Source organism: Lycium barbarum, chromosome 8 (genome assembly GCF_019175385.1).
Source record: "Lycium barbarum isolate Lr01 chromosome 8, ASM1917538v2, whole genome shotgun sequence".
Lineage (NCBI taxonomy): Eukaryota > Viridiplantae > Streptophyta > Magnoliopsida > Solanales > Solanaceae > Lycium > Lycium barbarum.
This window is the reverse complement of record NC_083344.1, coordinates 367,557-393,173: the sequence shown is the minus strand read 5'-3', so window position 1 is coordinate 393,173 and position 25,617 is coordinate 367,557. Positions and strand designations below refer to the sequence as shown.

Sequence of the window (25,617 nt, the reverse complement as noted above, 5' to 3'; positions counted from 1 at the left end):
ATGAAATAGCTTCAACGACTGAAACCCATCATTTTTCATTTCTCTTATATGCCTCTCCTACCAATTTCAAAACAGGATACAAAGATACCTAGCAAATCAATCCCTTTTGACCACGAACAAAACAAACACCTAAACTAGATCCTAAAATTTCATTCCAGCACATTGACGAAAACCAGTATCAAGTGTAGGGAAAACTCAATCAACTAGGTAATTTTGGGATCAGGCCAAGAAGTAAACACACTGTGTCAATTACTACCTCTTAAGCCACAGCAAACAACTACCTTGGTAGTGCCAAATAATGGGACAGAAAGATGGAAACAAGTATACGTTGCTGCTAATAAACCAAATTCATATATGTCGCCTTTTATTACAAAACAATACACTGCCCCCGCATCTCCAGAATGACCCAATTGAGGAAATATTTATAATGTCATGGGAAGCCCAGGTATGACTTGTACATTAAGATGTATATATATAAATAAATTATACTTAAGATGTATATATATAAATAAATTATACTTTATCCATCACCACCAATATATCTGGGGGAGAAGGTAACTTATACAACATAAACTCACTCAAGAAACAGAAGAAAAATATATGTAAAATCCGCACCCCCCACACCCCAATACAACAAAACAAAATAAAAACTCTACATATTGTTCAAACGGTCCTTACTCACGTTCCATCCGTTTCTCCACGCCAGCTAGAAACAAACAAATTTGATAACATCCCTTCGGGAATAAGTTCTCCTGGATTGAAGACACTGTCTCCAGTTTAAAAACCACTGACTGACCTTCTAGCCAAAACCTGGAAAGAATCGTAGCAACAATACAGATTCAGAAACTACTGCAAGTTTGAAATGCAATAAACCACCTATTTCCTCAATCAAAGGCAAGGCTACTATCTTTACACCATGATACCCAAATTAGCAGGTTGCCAGGTTGGCTATACGAATCCTCTAATCCATTTTGCTCTATTGGAGTCCATTTCATCCTAATAAATAATTTACACCATAAAACAGGTGCTAGAAAGAACGAAACTCTTAAGGGGCAACAATTGTCAACAGAGAAGAAATGATCATAGAAAAGGGAACAATAACATACCCCATCAACTGAAGTTGAATCCTCCTGATGGAAGAGGTAGATCGCCCCCTCCAAAGTAGAATCCAGAAGGTTGAGCTTCAGCTGATGGAAGCTGCTCATCTTCCTCTTCTAACCAATAAGTTTCGAGGATCTTCACTGCCTTCTCATAGATTTCGGTGTTGTCATGGCTCTGGAGGTTTTCAATCTTCTCTAGACCTTCAGCCTCGTCGATCAACTGGGCATAAACATTCACGCCTTCTGTGTTACCTAGATCCTTATCAGTTTCCCCAATCTTCAGAATATTCTCAAGCCCTTCCAAGCAGACCGTGACTATTCTTGGGTCAGGGCAGACCAGAAGATCGCACAATGGTTTTATACAACCTTGGCTCACCAAGAACCTAGAAATCAATTTACATATGAGTTTTCAAACTAGATGTAAGGTTAACCGGATGAAATTGAATTTGCTAAAAGGAACTATACTTGATTTGATCATTATTTCCACCGGATGTAGCATTTGAAATTGCCCAAGCAGCCTCTTTCTTTATCTCAAATTCAGCATTTTGTAGCAGATGGACAAGAGGGGCAATAATACTAGCCTCGATCACAGCCTATTTCAATTTAACCCAATCATTATACACTACACATTAAAAAGGTTCTCTTTCTCTCACTTCTTTGTCTGCCAATTGATAAAATAAGCACATAAATGCCAATTACCATACAACATACCTGAATTTGATTTCGATTACCAGCTGTAATGTTTGAGATTGTCCAGCAAGCTTCCTTTTTAATGCTTTTTTTGTAATTTTGCGTCAACAAGTTAAGAAGGCAGGGAAGAGCATGATGGTCAATGATAACCTAAACAAAGTGGGTTCATCGATATCCCCCAGAGAAAGAATCAAACTGTTAAATTAGGTAAGACATACTTTGCTTTAATAACCAAAAATGTGGATTTTTTAGTCCATTTCATTTCCACTTTCCAGTTTCCACCACGTTTGAAAAGGTAGCAAAAATGGAAGGTTGCAAATAACTCCTCACTGACAGAGAGCATACCTCTGCCTTACAATATACCCTTTTAGAGCTTCCCCGCCTTGGTAGGAGAATAAAAGGATTACAAAAGAAGTTAACTTGAATTTCACTCCTCTTTTGTTTTAGGGACCAAAAATTTAGAAAATCTCCTCTCTACCCTATTCCTTCTCCTACACACTCAGTTCAAATAAATGACTTGACTGAACAAATAGAGTTCCTGAGAGAGCACAAAGTTTCAAAACAGAATGATGTGGTGCAACGCTATCCCTGCGGGCAGTTGAGCAATGGAAAGTTTATTCTAGAAATAATCATAACAGTCACATACCATAAACCACCCACCCGAGTAGGCAAATATGAAAATTGAAGTACACGAATGAATTAGCAAAGACTTCAGTTAGCAACCTCTCCTAAACATGGCAGAAAATGCATGAGAACTAATTGACTAGCCCAATCTCAACATCGTCTTTTCTTTGATATTATAAAATAGTTGACTATCAGAATTATTACAAAAGTTGAATTATCATTGACTAAAGCTAGATTGAATTATATTTTTTGTCGGATCTGCAATAATTTACCCAAACGAAAAACATCTGACGTACTGATGGATTAGATATTGAGAATTCAGGTTTTCAAAAAGACTCATTTAAGAACTAGAAGAGGAAAAAATGACAAAAGTTCAAACATGAAGAATTGGCTAAAGGATAGAATCTTATATATATTGCCCAAGGGAGGATGATAAGTACCTGAGTTTGGATATCATCTCCTGTGACAATATTACCAACAGTGCGCAAGGCAGGAATGAGAACAGATGGTGAAGCATGACTACTTGCAAAAAGAAGATGAAGGCAGTAAGAAACCATCTAAGCAGAGCATCGGAAGTTATGATTTTGACATAACGAAAGCCTGAAACAAACTCCAAAAGTAAGATGTACGACTCACAGTAGCAGCTCAACAAGGCGGGGACACACTCCAGCTTCAATAACAGCCTGGATTTTGTCATTAGTTCCATCAGAGAGATATGAAAGAGCCCAGCATGCATCTGTCAGGACTTCTTCATCGTTTGAGTGGATAAGTCGAGCAAGAGTAGGGAGTGCTGCTTTTGTCTGATCGATGAATTTCAAAAGGCACAATCTTCAAATTAATATAAAAGTCTGAAAAGATTAAAACATACTTTTCTTTTTTGAGTCTAACCTGCTCAAATTGCGGCTGAGGCTTGCCCCTACAGAAGTTTGACAATGTCCAGGTAGCATTTCTCAACATAGATAGCTTCGCATGCTCATTAAATTGTGCCAGCAATGGCACTAAGGCTCCATGGCCAAGCACAAGGTCACGATACTTGGGCGAGTCACCAGCAATATTTCCCAAAGCCCAAACTGCCTATAGAAGTACACAAAGTTAACATAAAAGCACTTCAAAGAAATAAATTGGTGATTCATTGAAATATATCATGACATTTATTAAAAGTTTTTACCTGTTCACGGACATCATCGCTTGGTGAACTTAGAAGTCTGACGAAAATTGGGACAGAACCATAATCAATCACAACTTTAGTGTTTTCTGACGTACCAGATGCAACGTTTGTAAGAGCCCATGCTGCCTCAAACTAGATCATAGGACGCCAAAAGAAAATGTAAACACTAGAAATGAAGATAAACGACAAAAAAGCAATAGAAATAGCACAAACCTGCAGTTGAGGATAGTCATCTCTAGCAAGAAATTCAACAAACCGAGGAACTACCCCAGACTGTATCACTTCATCTATAGGAGGATTACGTTCTGCCAACACAACCAGAAGTGAAGGCAATACCAATTAAGCAGCAGAGATACAAAGAGGAAAAGCATTCATTGTCAAGGTGATCAAATAGAAATACATTCAGAACACAAAAAAAAAAAAAAAGAGCCAAAGCAAAACTGACCAATTGAAAGCAGTTTCCGGAACTGTGTTGTATATTCAAGTTGCATACTGCTGTCATCGGACCAAACCCCAGAAATCATTTCAGGAAGAGTCTCCAGCTGAAAGGTTATAAACAAATAAAATCAAATCAGATAAATTTGTTGATAGAGCAGCATGACACTGTTTTTGGCGCCAAGTTAGTCTGTCCATCCCAATAAGGATGGCTGTATTAGAAGTACAGGCGTCAACGAATCTAATTTTTCGTAAATTCAAACATAGATTTCTTTATTTTCTTAAATAGTAATTTTCAAATAACTGTTTGACTCCCCAAACAGTGATAGTGTCATTTCTGCTTTGCGGACAAGGGAGAAAAACAAAGCAGACTGTATATTTATGCTCCTTAGCTATCATACCTAATTATGAGAATGAGATGCTTCTTTACCAAGCAAAAATGCTATCCTTACACGGTTATCCTACGGCTGAGAGTAGTTAACAAAAAATACAAGCTGCTAAGTAAATTCGAAGAGGTGGGAGCACAGTCAGTATTGATCACACTTGAAATTCAAATAAACGATTGAATCCAATAAGGTATAACTGAGGCTAATAACTGAAGGCAGCAAGTAATTATGCTCGAAATGATGAACGCCGAGTAAACATTAATCGCACTTGTAATTTCAAATAAACGAACCGAATCCGATCACAATATTTGTAACTAGCAACAAAACTGATACCTTCTTATCGAGCTGAGAAACAGCAGCAGTGCCACTAAGTACTTAATAAAGCAAGTAATATTATGGTCAAAAGGATGAACACCTAATAAACATTTACCACACTAGCAATTAAAAATTAAAAAAAAATAAAAAATTGAATCCCATAAGGATAAAAAAACCTAACAACTTAATGAAGCAATTAACTAAAGAAAATTACAAGTAGTCAATTATAAACATCGATCGGACATGCAATTTCAGATAAAATAGCCAAATCCTATCACAATATCTGTAAGTAGCAACTGAAGCAAGCAACGACCCTAAATACCTTGTTATAGAGCTGATAATATAACTGAATTAAACGAAAAAATACTTATATAACCTGTTTTATACATCAAATACAAGTACCAAAACATTAATACCGAAATTGATAGTAATGAAGCAAAGTAACTAACGAAAATTACAAGCACTCAATTATAAACATCGATCGGACATGCAATTTCATATAAACACAACCAAATCCTATCACAATATTTATAACTAGCAACTGAAGGAAGCAACGAAACTAAATACCTTGTTGTAAAGCTGATAATTGAATCAAATTCAATAAACGAAAAAATACTTATATAACCTGTTTTATACATCAAATACAAGTACCGATACATTAATCGCACTTGCAAATTTCAAATAAAACAATCGAATCCGATCAAAATACTTGTAGCAACGAAATTGATAGTAATGAAGCAAGTAACTAACGAAAATTACAAGCACTCAATTATAAACATCGATCGGACATGCAATTTCAGATAAACACAACCAAATCCTATCACAATATTTATAACTAGCAACTGAAGGAAGCAACGAAACTAAATACCTTGTTGTAAAGCTGATAATTGAATCAAATTCAATAAACGAAAAAAATACTTATATAACCTGTTTTATACATCAAATACAAGTACCGATACATTAATCGCACTTGCAAATTTCAAATAAAACAATCGAATCCGATCAAAATACTTGTAGCAACGAAATTGATAGTAATGAAGCAAGTAACTAACGAAAATTACAAGCACTCACTTATAAACATCGATCGGACATGCAATTTCAGATAAACACAACCAAATCCTATCACAATATTTATAACTAGCAACTGAAGGAAGCAACGAAACTAAATACCTTGTTATAAAGCTGATAATTGAATCAAATTCAATAAACGAAAAAAATACTTATATAACCTGTTTTATACATCAAATACAAGTACCGATACATTAATCGCACTTGCAAATTACAAATAAAACAATCGAATCCGATCAAAATACTTGTAGCAACGAAATTGATAGTAATGAAGCAAGTAACTAACGAAAATTACAAGCACTCAATTATAAACATCGATCGGACATGCAATTTTCAGATAAAACAACCAAATCCTATCACAATATTTATAACTAGCAACTGGAGGAAGCAACGAAACTAAATATCTTGTTATAAAGCTGATAATTGAATCAAATTCAATAAACGAAAAAAATACTTATATAACCTGTTTTATACATCAAATACAAGTACCGATACATTAATCGCACTTGCAAATTTCAAATAAAACAATCGAATCCGATCAAAATACTTGTAGCAACGAAATTGATAGTAATGAAGCAAGTAACTAACGAAAATTACAAGCACTCAATTATAAACATCGATCGGACATGCAATTTTCAGATAAACACAACCAAATCCTATCACAATATTTATAACTAGCAACTGGAGGAAGCAACGAAACTAAATATCTTGTTATAAAGCTGATAATTGAATCAAATTCAATAAACGAAAAAAATACTTATATAACCTGTTTTATACATCAAATACAAGTACCGATACATTAATCGCACTTGCAAATTTCAAATAAAACAATCGAATCCGATCAAAATACTTGTAGCAACGAAATTGATAGTAATGAAGCAAGTAACTAACCAAAATTACAAGCACTCAATTATAAACATCGATCGGACATGCAATTTCAGATAAACACAACCAAATCCTATCACAATATTTATAACTAGCAACTGAAGGAAGCAACGAAACTAAATACCTTGTTATAAAGCTGATAATTGAATCAAATTCAATAAACGAAAAAAATACTTATATAACCTGTTTTATACATCAAATACAAGTACCGATACATTAATCGCACTTGCAAATTACAAATAAAACAATCGAATCCGATCAAAATACTTGTAGCAACGAAATTGATAGTAATGAAGCAAGTAACTAACCAAAATTACAAGCACTCAATTATAAACATCGATCGGACATGCAATTTCAGATAAACACAACCAAATCCTATCACAATATTTATAACTAGCAACTGAAGGAAGCAACGAAACTAAATACCTTGTTATAAAGCTGATAATTGAATCAAATTCAATAAACGAAAAAAATACTTATATAACCTGTTTTATACATCAAATACAAGTACCGATACATTAATCGCACTTGCAAATTACAAATAAAACAATCGAATCCGATCAAAATACTTGTAGCAACGAAATTGATAGTAATGAAGCAAGTAACTAACGAAAATTACAAGCACTCAATTATAAACATCGATCGGACATGCAATTTTCAGATAAAACAACCAAATCCTATCACAATATTTATAACTAGCAACTGGAGGAAGCAACGAAACTAAATATCTTGTTATAAAGCTGATAATTGAATCAAATTCAATAAACGAAAAAAATACTTATATAACCTGTTTTATACATCAAATACAAGTACCGATACATTAATCGCACTTGCAAATTTCAAATAAAACAATCGAATCCGATCAAAATACTTGTAGCAACGAAATTGATAGTAATGAAGCAAGTAACTAACGAAAATTACAAGCACTCAATTATAAACATCGATCGGACATGCAATTTTCAGATAAACACAACCAAATCCTATCACAATATTTATAACTAGCAACTGGAGGAAGCAACGAAACTAAATATCTTGTTATAAAGCTGATAATTGAATCAAATTCAATAAACGAAAAAAATACTTATATAACCTGTTTTATACATCAAATACAAGTACCGATACATTAATCGCACTTGCAAATTTCAAATAAAACAATCGAATCCGATCAAAATACTTGTAGCAACGAAATTGATAGTAATGAAGCAAGTAACTAACCAAAATTACAAGCACTCAATTATAAACATCGATCGGACATGCAATTTCAGATAAACACAACCAAATCCTATCACAATATTTATAACTAGCAACTGGAGGAAGCAACGAAACTAAATATCTTGTTATAAAGCTGATAATTGAATCAAATTCAATAAACGAAAAAAATACTTATATAACCTGTTTTATACATCAAATACAAGTACCGATACATTAATCGCACTTGCAAATTACAAATAAAACAATCGAATCCGATCACGATACTTGTAGCAACTTAATGAGGCAAGTAACTAACGAAAATTACAAGCACTCAATTATAAACATCGATCGGACATGCAATTTTCAGATAAACACAACCAAATCCTATCACAATATTTATAACTAGCAACTGAAGGAAGCAACGAAACTAAATACCTTGTTATAAAGCTGATAATTGAATCAAATTCAATAAACGAAAAAAATACTTATATAACCTGTTTTATACATCAAATACAAGTACCGATACATTAATCGCACTTGCAAATTACAAATAAAACAATCGAATCCGATCACGATACTTGTAGCAACTTAATGAGGCAAGTAACTAACGAAAATTACAAGCACTCAATTATAAACATCGATCGGACATGCAATTTCAGATAAACACAACCAAATCCTATCACAATATTTATAACTAGCAACTGAAGGAAGCAACGAAACTAAATACCTTGTTGTAAAGCTGATAATTGAATCAAATTCAATAAACGAAAAAAATACTTATATAACCTGTTTTATACATCAAATACAAGTACCGAAACATTAATCGCACATGCAAATTACAAATAAAACAATCGAATCCGATCAAAATAATTGTAGCAACGAAATTGATAGTAATGAAGCAAAGTAACTAACGAAAATTACAAGCACTCAATTATAAACATCGATCGGACATGCAATTTCATATAAACACAACCAAATCCTATCACAATATTTATAACTAGCAACTGAAGGAAGCAACGAAACTAAATACCTTGTTGTAAAGCTGATAATTGAATCAAATTCAATAAACGAAAAAATACTTATATAACCTGTTTTATACATCAAATACAAGTACCGATACATTAATCGCACTTGCAAATTTCAAATAAAACAATCGAATCCGATCAAAATACTTGTAGCAACGAAATTGATAGTAATGAAGCAAGTAACTAACGAAAATTACAAGCACTCAATTATAAACATCGATCGGACATGCAATTTCAGATAAACACAACCAAATCCTATCACAATATTTATAACTAGCAACTGAAGGAAGCAACGAAACTAAATATCTTGTTATAAAGCTGATAATTGAATCAAATTCAATAAACGAAAAAAATACTTATATAACCTGTTTTATACATCAAATACAAGTACCGAAACATTAATCGCACATGCAAATTACAAATAAAACAATCGAATCCGATCACGATACTTGTAGCAACTTAATGAAGCAAGTAACTAACGAAAATTACAAGCATTCAATTATAAACATCGATCGGACATGCAATTTCAGATAAACACAACTAAATTCCTTCTTATAGAGCTAGTAACGAAATTGATGTACCTTCTTATCGAGCTGAGAAAGAGGAGGAGGAAATTGGTGAGGTTGAAGAAGACCTTCACGGCGTTTTTTGAGAAGACTTTCTTCTCGTTTACTCTTACGGATCTCAACCATGTTATCTTCTCTTCTTCTCCGTCCTTCTTCTGCATCTACTGCTACTTTGTATCTGCTCCGTCGAGCCTCCGTTCGAGAATTCGGCCTCAAAGACATAGCCAAATTGTTAACTCTGATGAACAAAATTCAGTTTTCTGAATTTGAAAAGCAAAATTCAGTTTTCTAATTGGAAAATTCCAGGGTGTGGAAAATTGGGATTGTTTTGTCTGAAAAGGATTTTTGGTATCAAACAACCACCACTCTGTTTTTGGGAACTAGGCTTCATTGTGGGATTATTTACCATGTTGCCACTGAGCTTGTGTTTTGGCAGAGGGCCCGTTTGGTCATACATTTTAAGAGCATATTTTGAAGATTTGGAAATAAATTTTCAAATTTTAAATTCTGGCTCAAACCTCTTTTTAAGCTAAGATTTATGTCTTGGCATTTTCAAAACTTTTAAAAACTATCCCAAGTTTTTCTATTTTATAAAAATACCCATCTATTTTTGACCCAACTAATTATATCTACTGTGTTCCTCTATTAAAGTCGTGTCTATCATATTTCAATAGTTAAAGCAGTCTTTTTTATAAAGTGAAGGAGTTAAGGTAGTTACTAACATTGTTTTAGTCCGTTTGGATTAGCTGGAAAAAAGTGACTTTTAAGCATTAAGTGCTGAAAGTTATTTTATAAATAAGTAGTTACGTATTTGGATAAAAGCACTTAAAGGGTTTTTAGAAGTAAGGGTAGTATTGAAATTAATATAAAATATAAATGATAAAAGGATAAAGTTATTAAGCTAAAAAAAATGGAGTTGACCAACTTCTTAGTTTTTGCTTATTTTAAGTACTTTTTAACGTAATTTAAGCTGCTTTATATTTTTATCAAATATTCAAATAAGTTAAAAATAATTTATAAGCTGATTTGATCAACTTATAAGCCAGTTTTGTGAATTTTTGATATTTCAACTACCACTCTGGTTTTGGAATGTAGGCTTGATTATGAGCTTATCATGTTGTCCCTATGTTTGTGTTTTGGGAAATACTGGAGGTGGATTGAGGGAGACATTTGTCTATTTACTTGGAGAAATGATCCCGGAAAAATAGCTGAATTGTCCACTAAGTACAATTGTTATAAAGTTAAAATGACTTACTGACAGTCAAATCTCAGTAACGTAAGTAGAAAACAAGTAAAAACATTTGGCATTATTTAATATGAGTACAAAACAAGTACAAGCATTATTTGTCGAAAATTATTTTTGGAAATGTACAGTTAAAAGTTCAAAAATACTTAAATAGGCCTTTGTTTTATATATTTAATAAAAATAAATTCTTAATTCCAAAATTACATTTTACTCTAAGTGATACTCCGATATGTACCATGTTTAAACCTCGACGTTCAAAGAATTTAATGTGTTATATACAATTTTTGTTTTTCTCAGTACACAAAAAATAAAATTTGCTTATGGAAAACTATTTGTACAAATGGAAGGAAGGATGGAGTAGATAGTTAAACAGACCTTTATTTTTGTGAAATAAATATATTTTGAAGAACTATTGTTACATTTTAATCGATGTTGTGATCATATTGAGCTGTCATATTTAATTTCTTACGTAATTAATTAGACCTACCCTATATAGCCATATAGATGCTAGCAATAGTTTTAGTACGATGACTGGCAAAAGTGATAAATGTTTTAGGCTGGTACAATGCTAGAAAAAACTTATTTTAATGTGTAATGACTATTCTATCTGATAATAATAAATCAAGGAGATAATAAAAAGTATCTGATCCTAACTGCTCTAAGCTATAAAGGTGTGAAGATAAAATAATTTTAATATACTGATTTAAATTTAGGCACTGATAATATAAAAAAGTACTTATGCAATTGTACTGAGTCGTCTCTCTTTTTTTTCTTCTTTTTTTTTATGACAAGGGAACAACAATCAATTACATGCCTTTATATGCAAATATTTCATGAAAAGTTTAACATCACAAGTTCCCAAAGTCATTCTATCTTTCTTGAACCTACCCCTTTTTCCTTTATTTTAAATTTTGTAGTTTTACAATCAATTGGGTTGCTCCTATTTCGCCGCCCCTACTACAAAAAGTGCTATTGGTTTCTTCTCCTCTGCATCTATGCTTATTTTGAACTCCCCGAAGCATTGTTGATTACAACACCCTTCATCTATAGGATCCCAAGTACTCGAATCGACCAAAAGTTCAATTTTATTTGAACTACTCTATCAAATAATAAGCCGTTGTTCAAAAAATTCATATCTTTTGGCATGACTTTTTATACTGCTTTGAGTTGATTCTCCTTATGTCAAGGGTCTAACGGATGTGTTGTTATTTCAAAATAAAAATCATAATTTAATCCACAACAATTTACACATTGGACCTTCAAATGCCTGTATTTATTAAATATCTCGAGCTCATTAGAATTTTCTCGTATTCTTAAATCACTGCCTTTTGTGCGATTTCGTCCAAAGCACACTGAGGAGAAGAGTTCGAAATCATACAGCAGCTAACATGCTACCAACTACATAGTAAATGTAAATTAATTGAAGAAAGTTGTGCTAAAAATGTGTACATACTTTAATTTACTCTACAGTAATGGTCCAATACAATATCAAGTACTCAATGCAGCAGATTCACTGCCAATATTGTCAATCATATCCTTGTTAGCTGGCCTGTAAAACTACATCTCAAATGACTTGGGAAAAACAATACTGGGGGATAAAAGGTTCCGAAAATTTGAGGGTGAGGATGCCTGGAAGATTACAGTAAGTTCCGACACATTAATGCAACATTTGTTAAAAACAAAAGGTGTAAGGGGGCATAAGGTCAACCCGCTATTCTTCTAAGTTCATTGCAGCGCAGAAACGAGCTCACGGACAGTAGTATATCCTAAACAAGAATTTCCTTGATCCGTTTCTTCTGGTCCTCTGTTAATGAAGTGGGGAAAAGAACCTCAAATTTAACATGTAAATTGCCCTTCTTGTTACTGAAATGCAGTGGCATCCCTTCTCCTTTGAACTTTCTCACTTCCTTTGGCTTAGTGATACCCTGAGGGATACAAGCATTATCAAAATTATTAAGGTACATCTATATGAAATCGTAGCCGGTTAGAACTGCTTAGTAAAACTTACCTTTGTGCTAATATCAACCAAATGCTCATCGAGATGCATAATGGTCTTGTCGAAACCAACCAGTGCTTGCACCTGCATGGAAGAAAAAGGAAGTGTCAAGATCAAGTAAAAGGTGAATAAAATATCATAATCAATTAGATAAGTGATGTTTCACTAAGTGGCATGCCAGATTTTGTTCTTCTTGTTCCACTAGGACACAGTTAACTTAGGTTCTTTCTTAAATGGAGATTGAAAGATTGCCAAGAAATTGAAGATAAGGCTACAACACATTAAAATTAGTCGAGCACTCATCATTCAAGCAATTTACTAATGCTCTTTTCCTCACAAGATCGATCACGATAAATGCTCCAATCTCTTCAGGAGCTAGAAAAGTCTCAATATAGTCTCAACATCAGCCCAATTCTCTGAAAATAAGGACCAACTCTGTGAGGGTTGTTCCAACCCAAATATAATTTGGTCAATATACTGTTGTCTCAACCCATTGAAACTCAAAGAAACCATTCACAGCTATCATAGTCTTTATATTGATGACAGTCAGGCATTCTGGTAAATGAATAGAAGTTATTACCAGAGTAATAGTAACAGTAGTGTGTAGGTCATTTCCTTCCCTCTTGAAGCGGTCATGAGGAGCTGTGCGAACGCGGAACTGTCCCAAGATATAATAAAGACAGAATATAAGTCAAGCAAATCATACATAATAATGAAGTCCATTTTGTGTAGCATGGGATAAAAGTCAAACCTTCAGGTCTCCAGGTTCACCGTCTATCTTCGGCTCACCATCTTCATAAAATACTACTTCCTGTCAAAAGAAATTTCTGATCATTTCAAAACATTGTTCAAAAGACTCACTAAAAGGAGGAAGACAATCTACGGTCAAGAGTAGTTTAGTGATGCTTTGTCTTCGTGTAGTATGACATGACAAGAGAAAAAACACTTGCAAAAATTAGTGCTAACAAAACCCCTCAAGACTTATGAAAATTAAGACACAGTAACATCTATAATTCTGAAACTTCTTTACTATGAAAGAACACTTATCATCAACAAGCACTTATGACAGCAAAACCGTGAACCCTAACAGCTGGAAAGGCCTTTGGTAGTTAAGTAAGTCAGAGATTTACACTAAAAGAGTATATACAGGTCAATTTAGCAAAAACTTAGCTGAAACAATGAAAATAGATTTTCTTAAACAAACGGATCAAGTAGCTCTAAGAAGACAACAATAAAAGGAACAAGTCTTTTTTACATTTTGTTGCACACAGATATGCACACAAGAAAGAAATGGATAAATGACCAACTTTTTTTTTTTTTTTGATGACATGGGAACCCGCAGCAGCTAATCTTCGGGTAAACCCAGCTCCTGTGCAATAGCTCGCAAACCACACAGGAGAGGTAACCCGCACTAGGCAAGCCCTGTGCGACGAGCTCGACCCAGAAGGCAAATCCCCTGCCGTTGTAGGCAGGGGGTTTCGAACCTGAGACCTCCATTAGAAAGCCCCATGCTCAACCAACTGAGCCACCCTTGCGGGTATAAATGACCAGCTTTTACTTGATGTTTACTAAATTTCTGCTATATTTATCAAGCCCTTGTAAAAAATGGTCTACGATGTACTGCCATTAGGCCATTCTAGGATGACCTTGAGCTGCACTTCAGATCAACATCAAATTCACTAGTCTATAGAAGTTGCATAAATGAAGTTCCAAATGTATCAACATCAGTACATTAAGATGACTGCAAGGAGCATCTCAAATAAAAAACTAGCATTGGCTAATATTTTCTAGTTAGACCTCTCTATAAGAACCACTGAACTGATCTTTCATGTCATGTTATAATATATATTCTCTATAACAGTATTTCGCTAATGCAGCCAGAATACATCTGAACAAACGACGCTGTTATAGATAGGTTTGACTGTAGTTGCAGAACTACAAGGCTCAAGTGCTTTAGAGAGTAACATAAAAGTCAAGATGGCCAGAAGAACACTGAAAGCAAATTGCTCTGTATACACTAATGAAGATCCTGACACTATGCCAAATTGTGTCGCACAAGCTTAAGTTAAAAAGTGCATCAGAATGAAACCTTTGGTAACAAATAAAGTATCACCAAACCAAATTAAGCATATAAGTGAAGAACTCTAGATAAAAGCTTACTTGTCCATCTTGCATTCCCTTCTCAATATCCACAGTAATGTGATAGCCCTCCCTTTCGAATTTCACATTGGGGCATTGATCACAGACCTACAGAGCACAAGTAGAGAGTTTAAGAAAATTCAGATGCTATATTTTCAAAAGAACATGAAATACCACACAAGACTGAGTTTAATTTTCTCCGAACAAGGTCAGTTGATTGAATAAAAGGAAAATGCTGTATATCTGTTGCATCAAACATCAATAAACCACACCTGCTCTGTCATCTGCTGGAACATTCCCGGACCGATTTGGCGGTGATACACCTCATTGCGGCAGTTGCAACGCCTCTTACCAGGGGCTGGCTTTAAAATGTTTTTCTCTCTCCAAACCTGTTTTAATCATCAAAACATAGGAAGCAAAACGCTGAAGGTCAATAATAGCTGGCCAAAAAGACATATAATTTGGTCGTTGAAAAGCTCCCTTAAGTTAGATTTAGTAGATTAATCAACAGATGCAGCTAGCAGGGCCCATTTCGTGATGCCCTAAAAAATATGCACTCTCTAACACCAGAATTCTAACCGTTTCTGTCAAATCACAATTCTAAATATGACGGTTGTCCCCAAAAGGGCTTGTATTTTCACACCTTCTGGGGACCAGGTAACAACTTGTATACAAGACGTATCTCGATTAGATGTGGGGGAAATAACTGGCTTCTTTCGATTTCGAGTTGATTATTAATTGTTACTAGATAGTAGAAACAATTAGGAGGGATGAAAAAGTTCAGATTCTTTTTATAATAAATTGTGTGGGTATGCGCCTAAGGCTTTTTTTTTTTTTTTTTTGAAATTGGTAATGTTGTACTCCTCAGCATTAGGGATATGCTGGAGACCTCCAAAAACATGTGCCTGAGGCTTATAATGACTTCTTATAACAGGAAAACATAAATGGTATATTTTACTAATTCAAGTATGTTATAGATTAGAGATATATAGATTAGAGATTAACGGTCGCAGCATAACAATGTATGTATGCTGACTTGATGATAAGGCTTCAGTATTAATATACAAAAAAAATAATGGTATTACCTTCAAGGAACCCCCCATGTATAAATCTTCCAATGTCGCATCCAAATCAACAATCACATCATCTCCTTTGACAATTTTCTCTTCTTCTTCTTCCATTGAGCCCCCGCCGAAAAACCTTGCACATTATTGTTTTGTTAGCAAGAAAGATTGCAATTCCATGTCAATGACAATGAACAAAACTCTAATTCAGTTTACTTTTAGTTCTCAAAATGAAATCATGAAAAGGAAATTATCAGATTGTCACTCAAAATTCCTAGCAAATATCAATGCACACTTAATTTTTTTAGTAAAATCCATATAGTGATAATGCTCCCTATCCCTTATATGCTTGAACTAGCTCGGACTCTGAGGATTTTCAAAGTAATGCTAATGTGAAATCCCAACAAATTCTTCTCCCTTCACTATCTTAATACATTTCAGATCTGGCTTACTGTCTTTTACAGTTCCTGGTGATTTCTTTAAGCCACTGTATTGTTGCAACTCTTTTTAAGATCGAGAATTATACTGTTCAGCAAGTAAGCCTTGGGAGCGCCTAAACCACCACATCTTCTACTACGAGCCATTTTACCTCAAACTCTTCCTAAATCAGATCTTATTACATTCTATAACATTCATCTGCTTGCTTATACCAGATTCCCTTTGCATTTCTCACTTGTTGGATATGCTAAATATATCTAGGGCTCCTTCACCAAATCCACCAGCCCCAAAAGGAAAAAAAAAAAAGGATATTCCACATTAACAACTCCAAGATTGTTATCCATATCTAGATAATATAGCTTGACCGTAAATTAATTCAGACTTCATTCTTTAATATCCATCAAAATAAAATAGTATTGGCTTTCGATACAGTTTTCACATGAACTTGATAGTGACTGGGGTAACTTATACAGAGGTTTTGTGGGATGGCTGAATGTTGGGGAATAAGCTCATATAGATGCCTTCAGTCTCAGGGTATGGAATAAGGTACCAGATATGGAAACCCCCAACCTTTCATTGTGTGGATGAATAAACTATAAAGTAAAACCGAAAATATACTATTTAAAAGAAGAAAAACTGAATACACGTTCCACATACATAAACTTAAGGTTACACTTATAATGAGTGAGTAATTAAATGGACAATATCCTTTTGCGATAGCTTTACCACAATCAGCTAAATATTAGTCAGTTAAAGCTGAAGAATGAGGTAAAAGTTTCACCTCATGAGGTAAAAGTTTCACCTAATGTCTACATATATCTTGTAGCTTCATGCAAAATACTGAGAGATTATAGTTTATTGCTCATAAGTTGTAAAAGTAGACAAGTTGCTTAACCAACATCAATCAACTTCACCTCAAGCCCAAAATAGTTGGAGTCTATGTGAATCCTCTATACCCAGAGTTACGGAGCACTAGGTATATTGCACTAAAATGCTCACATTCAATGATCAGAAGGTAGGAAAAAAGACATAAGCACCAAAGAAGTTGAGGAAGACCTGGAAACTTACTGGCTAAATATGTCTTGCATATTCATTCCTCCACCTCTACCTCCGCCACTAGCAGCGTGTTGTTTAAGACCTTCTTCTCCATAACGGTCGTATATATTCCTCTTTTCACCATCCGACAACACTTCATAAGCTGAAAATACCCCAAGGAGATGAGTACTACAGAAAATTTATCTTTCAAAACCACCCAAGTCAACAAGTCACTATACTATATAAAACTAGCCAAGCCGCATAAGTAACAACAAGAACTATGCATCAATCCCAAACTAGTTGAGGACAGCTATATGAGCCCATCAATCCCTATATGAATCCTGGACATCCATTTCACTATATAAGGACCCACTTGATTTAAATATTTTTAAAATTTTCATCCAATAAAGCGTTCAATATCACAAAAAACGTGCAACAACAACCACTACACATCAATCGAAAACTAGGTGAGGTCGCTCTATGAGCCCATCAATCCCTATATCAATCATCTGCATCCAATTCAATGTATACGGACAGACCCATTTGATTTAAACGATTCTAACAAAAACTTGCGCAACAACAACGGACCCATTTGATTTAAAATGATTTTAACAAAAACTTGCGGAACAACAACAACTACACGTCCATCCCAAACTAGTTGAGTTAGGCTATATGAGCTCATTAATCCCTATATGAATCCTCCAAATCCACTTCGCGATACAAGGGACCTATTTAATTTGCATGATTTTAAGAATATCATAATAAAGGTTCAAAATCACAAAAAACTTGCACCAACAACTATGCATCAACCCCGAACTAGTTGAGATTAACTATATGAGCCGATATCATTGAACTACTCAATAACAACAACAACAACAACAACAACAACATACCATTATCATTGACATGGAATGGCAATCTTTCTTGCTAATCAATAATTTTTCTAAATAACAGCTTACTAAAAAGAGAAATACCATTACTAATTTCTGCAAATTTCTTATTGGCATCCTCATTTCCCTGGTTTTTATCGGGATGATACTTCAACGCAAGCTTCCTATAAGCACGTTTGATCTGTTCGTCCGAAGCACCTTTCGGAATTTGCAAAATATCATAGTAACTCTTCCTGTAAAGCATTGAGCACACTCCATGAAAATGCCCAAATCTTCAAAAATATACAGCAACAACAAGCCCAGTATAATCCCACCATGTGGGGTCTGGGTAGGGTAAAGTGTACGCAGACCTAACCCCGACCTTGAAAGGTAGGGCGGCTGTTTCCGAAAGACCCTCGGCTAATAAAATATACAGCCCAACATAAAATATTACGCCACTAGCCCAATATACAATCTTACACAACATTATACCCGGAGGGAAAAGCATTATACATAATGTATCAACCTTTTTTAAAGTGTATAAAAGGTGTTTATACACAAATATGAGCTAAATCCGGTAACAAACTCAAAGTATATGCAACGTTGCGTAAAGACAACAGCAACAACAACAACAACATACCCAGTGTAGTGGGCTACGTAGAGTAAATATTTTCAAAAATAGACATAGACCGTAATTTTCCCATTTGGCTTACACCAAAACATAAACAACAAATACACATAGAAAAAAAAAAAAAAAACTTACGATGCAATGGCAATTATAAAGGAACACGATAAAATGCACAATAAAAAGAGCAATTTCGATCTTCCATTTGCCATATTCACAACCAAAAAAAAAAAATGGGAATCGATTTGATTCCCTTTTGAAATTCTAGGGTTCGTATAACAGATCTATTGTTCTATTGAATGAACAATTCTAGAATGTTCTTTTTTATATAAATATAATAATTTGGAATTTGGAATTTTTGGTTATGAGAGATTTAACGAGATTAACTGTCGTCTCTGTGAATTTTGCTGAACTGAAAATTGAGCTGCGACGTGGTTTTAATGCTGAGTAACCAATAAGAGACGATTACAACGTATTTCAGCCAATAGGAAACAGCCACGTAAGCTCCTGTCTAATTTTTTTGGTTTGTTTTTTCCACTAACTAGCATGGTAAAGATTACAAATTACTCGTCCTAATTTAGCATCTTTCAGATTTTGAGATTTAATTTTTATTTTCTATAAAAAAAAATTATATGTCATTTAAATATTTAAATTGTTAATTATTGTGATTTTTTTTTTTTTATGTAGTGTTCAAATAGGATTAAGGGTCAAAAACACACTTTCAGTATCATCTTTTTTTGAATTTTCTACCTGAATTATTATGTATGAGAGTTTTCTACCACTAGTTTGCAAAACACAAGTCATTAAATGTGAATAACTGATAGTTAAGGTGTGTTTTGCAAACTAATTGGTGATATTTTAGGTAGTAAAAGTGAACAACTGATAGTTGAGGTGTGTTTTGCAGACCAATTTGTGATAGTTTAGGTATGAAAGTCTCACACATGATAGTTTAGGCATGAAACTCAACAAAAGGTGATATTTGACGTGTGTTTTTTTTATCATTATGTCTTTCAAAAAACTTAAATATTCATGTCTGAATTCACAATCAAAATAAAGCAGTTTGACTTTTGAAACCTGAATTGTGTCACATAAATTAAAACAGAGAGGTAACAGTTATCAAATGATTAATTAGTTATCAGCAAATTTATCAAATTCTGGAATGTTCATGTATACAAGTAAGTATAATAATTTGGAATTTCTTTGTATGAGAGATTTAACGAGATAAACTACCGTCTCTGTGAATTTGCTGAACTGAAAATTGAAGACTGTACTTTAGCTACGAAGTGGTTTTAATGCTAAGTAACCGATAAGACGATTCCAACATGTTTGAGCCAATAGAAAACAGCCACGTAGTCTCATGTCTAATTTTTTTGGTTGCTTTGTTATCAATTTTTTTGAGGCACAAAGACATAAATTGACTCCTAAACTATATTTCAAAAATCGATATCACATTTAAATTTTAGTAGTGACCTATTACACACCTAATATATAAAAAAGTGATATTAATTCCACCTTCTGAGCTGATGTGGCACAAAAAAAAATTATAATTAAATAATAGGAGAGTGAGAATAAAATTAAAGCAAAAATAAATTTTAATTAAAATAAAAAACTAATTCCCACATACTAATAAACAATGAGATTTAATTGTGTGTAATAGGTCACTACTAAAGTTTAAGTGTGATATCGACTTTTGGGGTATAGTTTAGGGGTCAATTTATGTCTTTTACCATTTTTTTTGACTTAATTATATGCACTGTATGTAGTAATTAGCATGGTAAAGATTACTCATTCCTCGCCCACTTTATGTGGCATCTTTCGAATTTTGAGATTTAATTTTTATTTTTAATAAATCTATTTTTTTCATGTCATTTAAATATTTGAATTGTCAATTATTGTGACCTATAATATTGTATGTAGTTTTCAAATAGGGTTAAGAGTCAAAAACACACCTCAAGTATTTTTCTTTTTTTTAAGTTTCCTACCTGAATCACCAACTAGAGGCGGATCCACACCATTGGGTGTGGGTTTGCGAGAACCCACAACTTTTATCCGAACCTTGTATTTATAATGTGAAAATCTTCAAATATATAAGAAATTTGAGCTGAGAACCCAGTAACAACAGACACTACTAGCTGGAAACCTACAAGTTTCAAATCCTGGATCTGCCTCTATCACCAACTAGTTATCAAAAAATTTATCAAATTCTGGAAAGTTCATGTATACAAGTAAGTGGAGTCCGCAACTTAAATAACCCAAAATGTGATGAAAGGTACAAAAATACCCCAAGAAAAAAAAAAAGTGGCCGAACTAACCTTTGCGCACTAATAGGACCAAACTGCAATTTTGCAGTTTTTCCCTATTGCGCACTAATTTTAGTGCGCAATATGGGTTTCATAAAAACCTTGCCAGCTTCATTTTTCCAACTTGTTCTTCTTCACCTTCTCCATTTTCACTCTTGCAACATACTTTAGCGCCCACCCCCCCCCCCCCCCCCCCCACCCCAAAAAAAAAAAAATCATGTCTCAAAGCTCTGAAACGTCAAACTTTGCTATAGAACCTGATGTTTGTGAATGTGGTCGTTATTGTAAGCTAAAAACATCAAGGATCGAAGATAATCCGGGGCGTTTTCATTTATTATGTAATCCTCACCCTTTATGTACTAATTTATATATATTTTTTATTTGTGAATTGTTGAACTTTTTATGTATTATTAACTCTAAAAAGATTATTTAAATTAATAATAGACTATAACAATCAAAGCAAATTAAAAACATACTAAAAATATTCAAATTGGTGACTTCATTATAAACTAAAAATACAAATTAACAGCATGAGTCTGAAACTTAAATTACCCAAAATCTAAGAGAGTGAACCAAAATAACCCTAATCATCATCAGAATAGAAGTCCTCAATATCATCCTCAGAACAATATTTTGGGTTTCTTAAGACATATCTTTTTTCTGTAGATGTTAATTCTCTATTTGTTGATGATGCTTGTTCTTCGGCCAACTTTAGCATGTAAAATCTACAACGTCTTGCTAGCATTCTGTTGTTTTCTTTTCTAATCCTTTGTATGGCAAGCTAGCAAGTTTCTGGACCCACTCGAGGCATGGTTATTGAGTACCTTGTTGGGATTTGAGCGTTGAGATTTTTCAAGTCACGAACAAAACGTTCTGATTTGGCATGCCGATGTGCCCATTCTCGGTGTAACCCGCAAAAATATTCTTGTGGATCTGAATATTTCACGCTGCAAAATCATCATTACGCTCTATAAGAAGGTGTGGTTTCAAATCGTCTAGTTTGAAATCATTGTCATAAAGAAAACTTGGTTTACTGGAATAGCTGCTATGATTTGAACTATCATCACCACTGCTATTCGAATCCTTTGGAAGGAATAAAGACCAATCTACATTTCTACTACTCGACATTGAATATGTTGTAGTCTAATAACAAATGAAAGGCTACTTATATAGATGGAAACCCCCAAGTACCATCGGGGGTGGTCATTATGACCCTACCTACTTCCTTTATTATAAAAAATATTAATCTTGATCGGACATCTCACAGTCCGAATTCCACTTGGATCTAAATCTTATGTAACCATGTTGACCATATTCTACCCTTAGGCAACGTATTTTCATCCGATTGTTCTCTTCAAGAAAACGGTTAAGAGCAAAATTCAACTCTTGTGGAGTGTCACGACTCATGAGGCATTGACATAGCACCTTTTTTTGGGCGTTTAAGCCCTAATGACCTCAAGTTTTGTTCAAATGTTGCAGCCTCCCTGACACACCAATCCCACTCCTCTCTCGTTATGTTATTGTATTGTTGATTGAATCTATTGTTCGGGTTATTTGAGTATTTAAAATCATCATCTAGTTCTCATGTCCTACCCATTGCTTCGAATATGTCTTGTGGTGTAAAACATGTAATAGAACCAATATCAGCAAATTGGGTATAGAATGACATGATAACTCATTTTTTAATGTGAATGCTAGTTGTTCGTTAATCATGTTATGTACTATTTCTTGATTTGACAACAGCAACTTATATTGCGCAACATTTAAATGCGCAAAATATGAGTTTTTAGAATAACATGCCTGATTTGATAACACCATGTTGCATTATTTGATCGCTTTTTATGACACTAACTTGTATTGCGCAATATTTAAATGCGCAATATATGAGCCATAGATGACATACTATGCCTGATGTGACAACAACATGGTGCATTATTTGACCGCTTTTTATGACACTAACTTGTATTATGCAGCATTTAAATGCGCAATATATGAGCCATAGAAGACACTCTAGCTTGTCCGCATTAGAAGACACACTATGCTTGATGTGACGACACAATGCTCCATTATTTGATCGCTTTTTATGACACACTATGGTTGATGTGACAACACAATGCTGCATTATTTGTTCGCTTTTTATGACACAATATGATTGATGTGACAACACGATGGTACATTATTTCAAAAATCTGATCCTATTGCGCAACATTTTCGTGCGCAAAAGTATTGTGCAGTATTTTCATGCGCAATAGAGTTCCCACGTTTTTTCAATGTTCACTTTTGCGATAATATTTTGCCTATTTAATATGAATGTTGGATGAGGTAAAAACTCATTCATTTCATAAGTTGAAGTCTTTTAAGTTCTTTAAAAAACTAAAACTTTAAAGAAAAAATGTCTTCTCCTTCTTCAACCGTTAAGGTTTCTCTATTTGGGATGGAGTTATACTTGATGACAATAATACCGTTCGTTATAGTATTAAACCAAAAGCTCATGTAAAGTTTCCAACAACCTTAAATTAAGAAACATTAGTCACTTACCTACACAAAAAAAAGAACATTGATCCCACAGAGTATGGATTATCTATAATTGGCAAATATCCACACAACGGTTCACAAGGCTTAGTGCTTTACGGTGTGTGGAATATCAATGATGATGACTCTTTGAGGGAGTATTTGAGGACGCCTGAAGAATATAGGGATTTAGTCGTTATTTATATTCTTGAAATGTATATAGAAAAGATACCTGCAGAAATACCTCAAGTCCAGACTACTCATGATAGCACTTATGGGGACTTTAGTTCTCATGGACACATTTTGAGTGGTCAAGTCCCGCTGGAAACTCTAAGCCAGCAATTTAATCAAACTTATACTGAAAATTGGTAAATATCCATTTTTAAATTATTATTTTGTGTAGTGGCACGTGTTTATTTTATTTATTGGTAAATATCCATTTTTGGTATCTTTGTAGGGGTTACACACCTGATATGAGTAATATTGGGAAAAACTCTCAGTTCGGTGGAGATGAAAATTATTCACAAAACTCGCCAGTGGTACCAAATGATGATTTTGGGCAATCCACTTAGTTCGGTGGAGATGATCTTTCTCCAAACCATGTCAATATAAATCAATATCGGTAGGTTCATCACCTTGATATTAAATAATCCATATATATTTGATGTTGGTATTTAAAATATGTTACTTTCGTGCAGGAAGAGGCCTTTCTTAGATGGTGATGATTGTCCAAATGGGGGATGTTTTTGACACATTTGAGGCAACATATTATTAAGGATCGTATGGGCATATGTGTGCTATCTGATCGACATCAAGAAATAATGCACTGCATGTCTACTTTGGAGGGGTGGCAGCCTCCCTTTGCTTACCATCGCTATTGTTTAAGGCACATCAAAGCAATTTTTCAAACGATGTTTGGAAACGGCACACTCAACAAATTGATGTGGGCGGCTGCGATGGAGCATCAACAAAAAAATTGGCTTGTGAGGGATGGAGACGATCAAGGAAGAGAGTCTAGAAGCATATACTTGGTTGAAGAAAATCGAAGTTGAAAAATGGACATTACATGCTGATGAAGGCAGGACATAGGGGATGCTTACAACAAACAGCTCGGAGTCATTCAACGGTTTGCTAAAATCTGCTCGGGGACTACCCGTTACTGCAATGGTAAGAATGATTTTCATGCAAGTTGTGGAGCGGTTTGTGACAATAACCAAGCCAGCCAGATCCATATTAGCAGAGGGTGGGAGATGGATGCCAAAACCTTTAAAAATTATGGAGCATCACAGACAAAAATGTCAGCTGCACAAGATGACCGAGCATAGCCTGGCCGAATGTGTGTATGAAGTCAGAACAGGTTATTACCAAGATAGGGGAGAAAACATGCATACCGTTTATGAGGGCACGAGAAGTGCAGTTGTGGTAAGTGGCAAACATACTACATGTCGTGTTCTCATGCCGTCAAGTGTTTCGAGTCAATGGGAAAATCGGTATCGAGTTATGTGGCATCGGAATACAACGTCAAAAGTTACGCTAAAGCATGTGCCGGCCGCTTCTACCCACTTGGTGATCAAGCTTATTGGCCAAACGAGCCATTTTCAATGGTTGCTAACAAGGAGTATATCCGTAAAATTCGGGTTAACGCACAAACTCATATTCACAATCAAATGGATGTCAATGATAGGACATACTCTCACAGGTGCTCTACGTGTAAGGAGTTTGGCCATGATAAGCTTTTGTGTAGCCTACGAGGCCGTGGTGGTGCAACTACGTCTCGTAGTAGAAGAGCCTCCCGTACTTGATGTATTGTTTAAAATATTTTGTTATTGTAAATAATGATGTATTATTTGGTTATTGCAATGAATTATTTTGAACCTCTCGTATTGGATGAATTATTTTTGAATATAATATTTTTATTTGTACATTTGAAAAAAAGTAATG

General features: G+C 34.3%; 2 protein-coding genes across 3 annotated transcripts; both read right to left on the bottom strand.

The window, feature by feature from the left end:
• Positions 1–471: 471 nt before the first annotated feature.
• On the bottom strand, positions 472–9,815 carry LOC132605568 (importin subunit alpha). Of its 2 annotated transcripts, none has more exons than XM_060318694.1 (11): positions 9,469–9,815; positions 4,028–4,124; positions 3,796–3,887; positions 3,583–3,714; positions 3,303–3,488; positions 3,051–3,214; positions 2,855–2,936; positions 1,812–1,940; positions 1,566–1,693; positions 1,107–1,483; positions 472–810 (listed from the first exon to the last, which is right to left on the bottom strand). In XM_060318694.1, exons 1-10 carry the CDS (start codon positions 9,673–9,675, stop codon positions 1,111–1,113), a joined length of 1,590 nt encoding a protein of 529 aa, XP_060174677.1. In that variant the 5' UTR covers positions 9,676–9,815; the 3' UTR covers positions 472–810; positions 1,107–1,110. The 2 variants fall into 2 exon arrangements, with proteins under 2 accessions (XP_060174677.1, XP_060174678.1); XM_060318695.1 differs by having other exon boundaries at positions 2,855–2,933; positions 9,469–9,814.
• Positions 9,816–12,098: 2,283 nt separating this feature from the next.
• On the bottom strand, positions 12,099–19,275 carry LOC132605567 (dnaJ protein ERDJ3B-like). Its single transcript, XM_060318693.1, has 10 exons — positions 19,004–19,275; positions 18,346–18,494; positions 17,405–17,534; positions 15,920–16,034; positions 15,107–15,223; positions 14,856–14,942; positions 13,447–13,506; positions 13,276–13,353; positions 12,708–12,779; positions 12,099–12,624 (listed from the first exon to the last, which is right to left on the bottom strand). Exons 1-10 carry the CDS (start codon positions 19,075–19,077, stop codon positions 12,466–12,468), a joined length of 1,041 nt encoding a protein of 346 aa, XP_060174676.1. The 5' UTR covers positions 19,078–19,275; the 3' UTR covers positions 12,099–12,465.
• Between the last annotated feature and the right edge of the window lie 6,342 nt (positions 19,276–25,617).

Bases quoted from the DNA above. Each gene is read 5' to 3' on its own strand.
- LOC132605568 (XM_060318694.1), bottom strand. From the start codon at position 9,675: ATGTCTTTGAGGCCGAATTCTCGAACGGAGGCTCGACGGAGCAGATAC. The intron at 3,215-3,302 runs GTTAGACTCAAA...TTCATCGATCAG, and splicing joins CTCAGCCGCAATTTGAGCAG to ACAAAAGCAGCACTCCCTAC. The intron at 1,941-2,854 runs GTACTTATCATC...CACTTTGTTTAG, and splicing joins GAGATGATATCCAAACTCAG to GTTATCATTGACCATCATGC.
- LOC132605567 (XM_060318693.1), bottom strand. From the start codon at position 19,077: ATGGCAAATGGAAGATCGAAATTGCTCTTTTTATTGTGCATTTTATCG. The intron at 13,507-14,855 runs GTAAGCTTTTAT...TTCTTTTGACAG, and splicing joins AGGGAATGCAAGATGGACAA to GAAGTAGTATTTTATGAAGA. The intron at 12,780-13,275 runs GTAATAACTTCT...TCTTCCATGCAG, and splicing joins CTACTGTTACTATTACTCTG to GTGCAAGCACTGGTTGGTTT.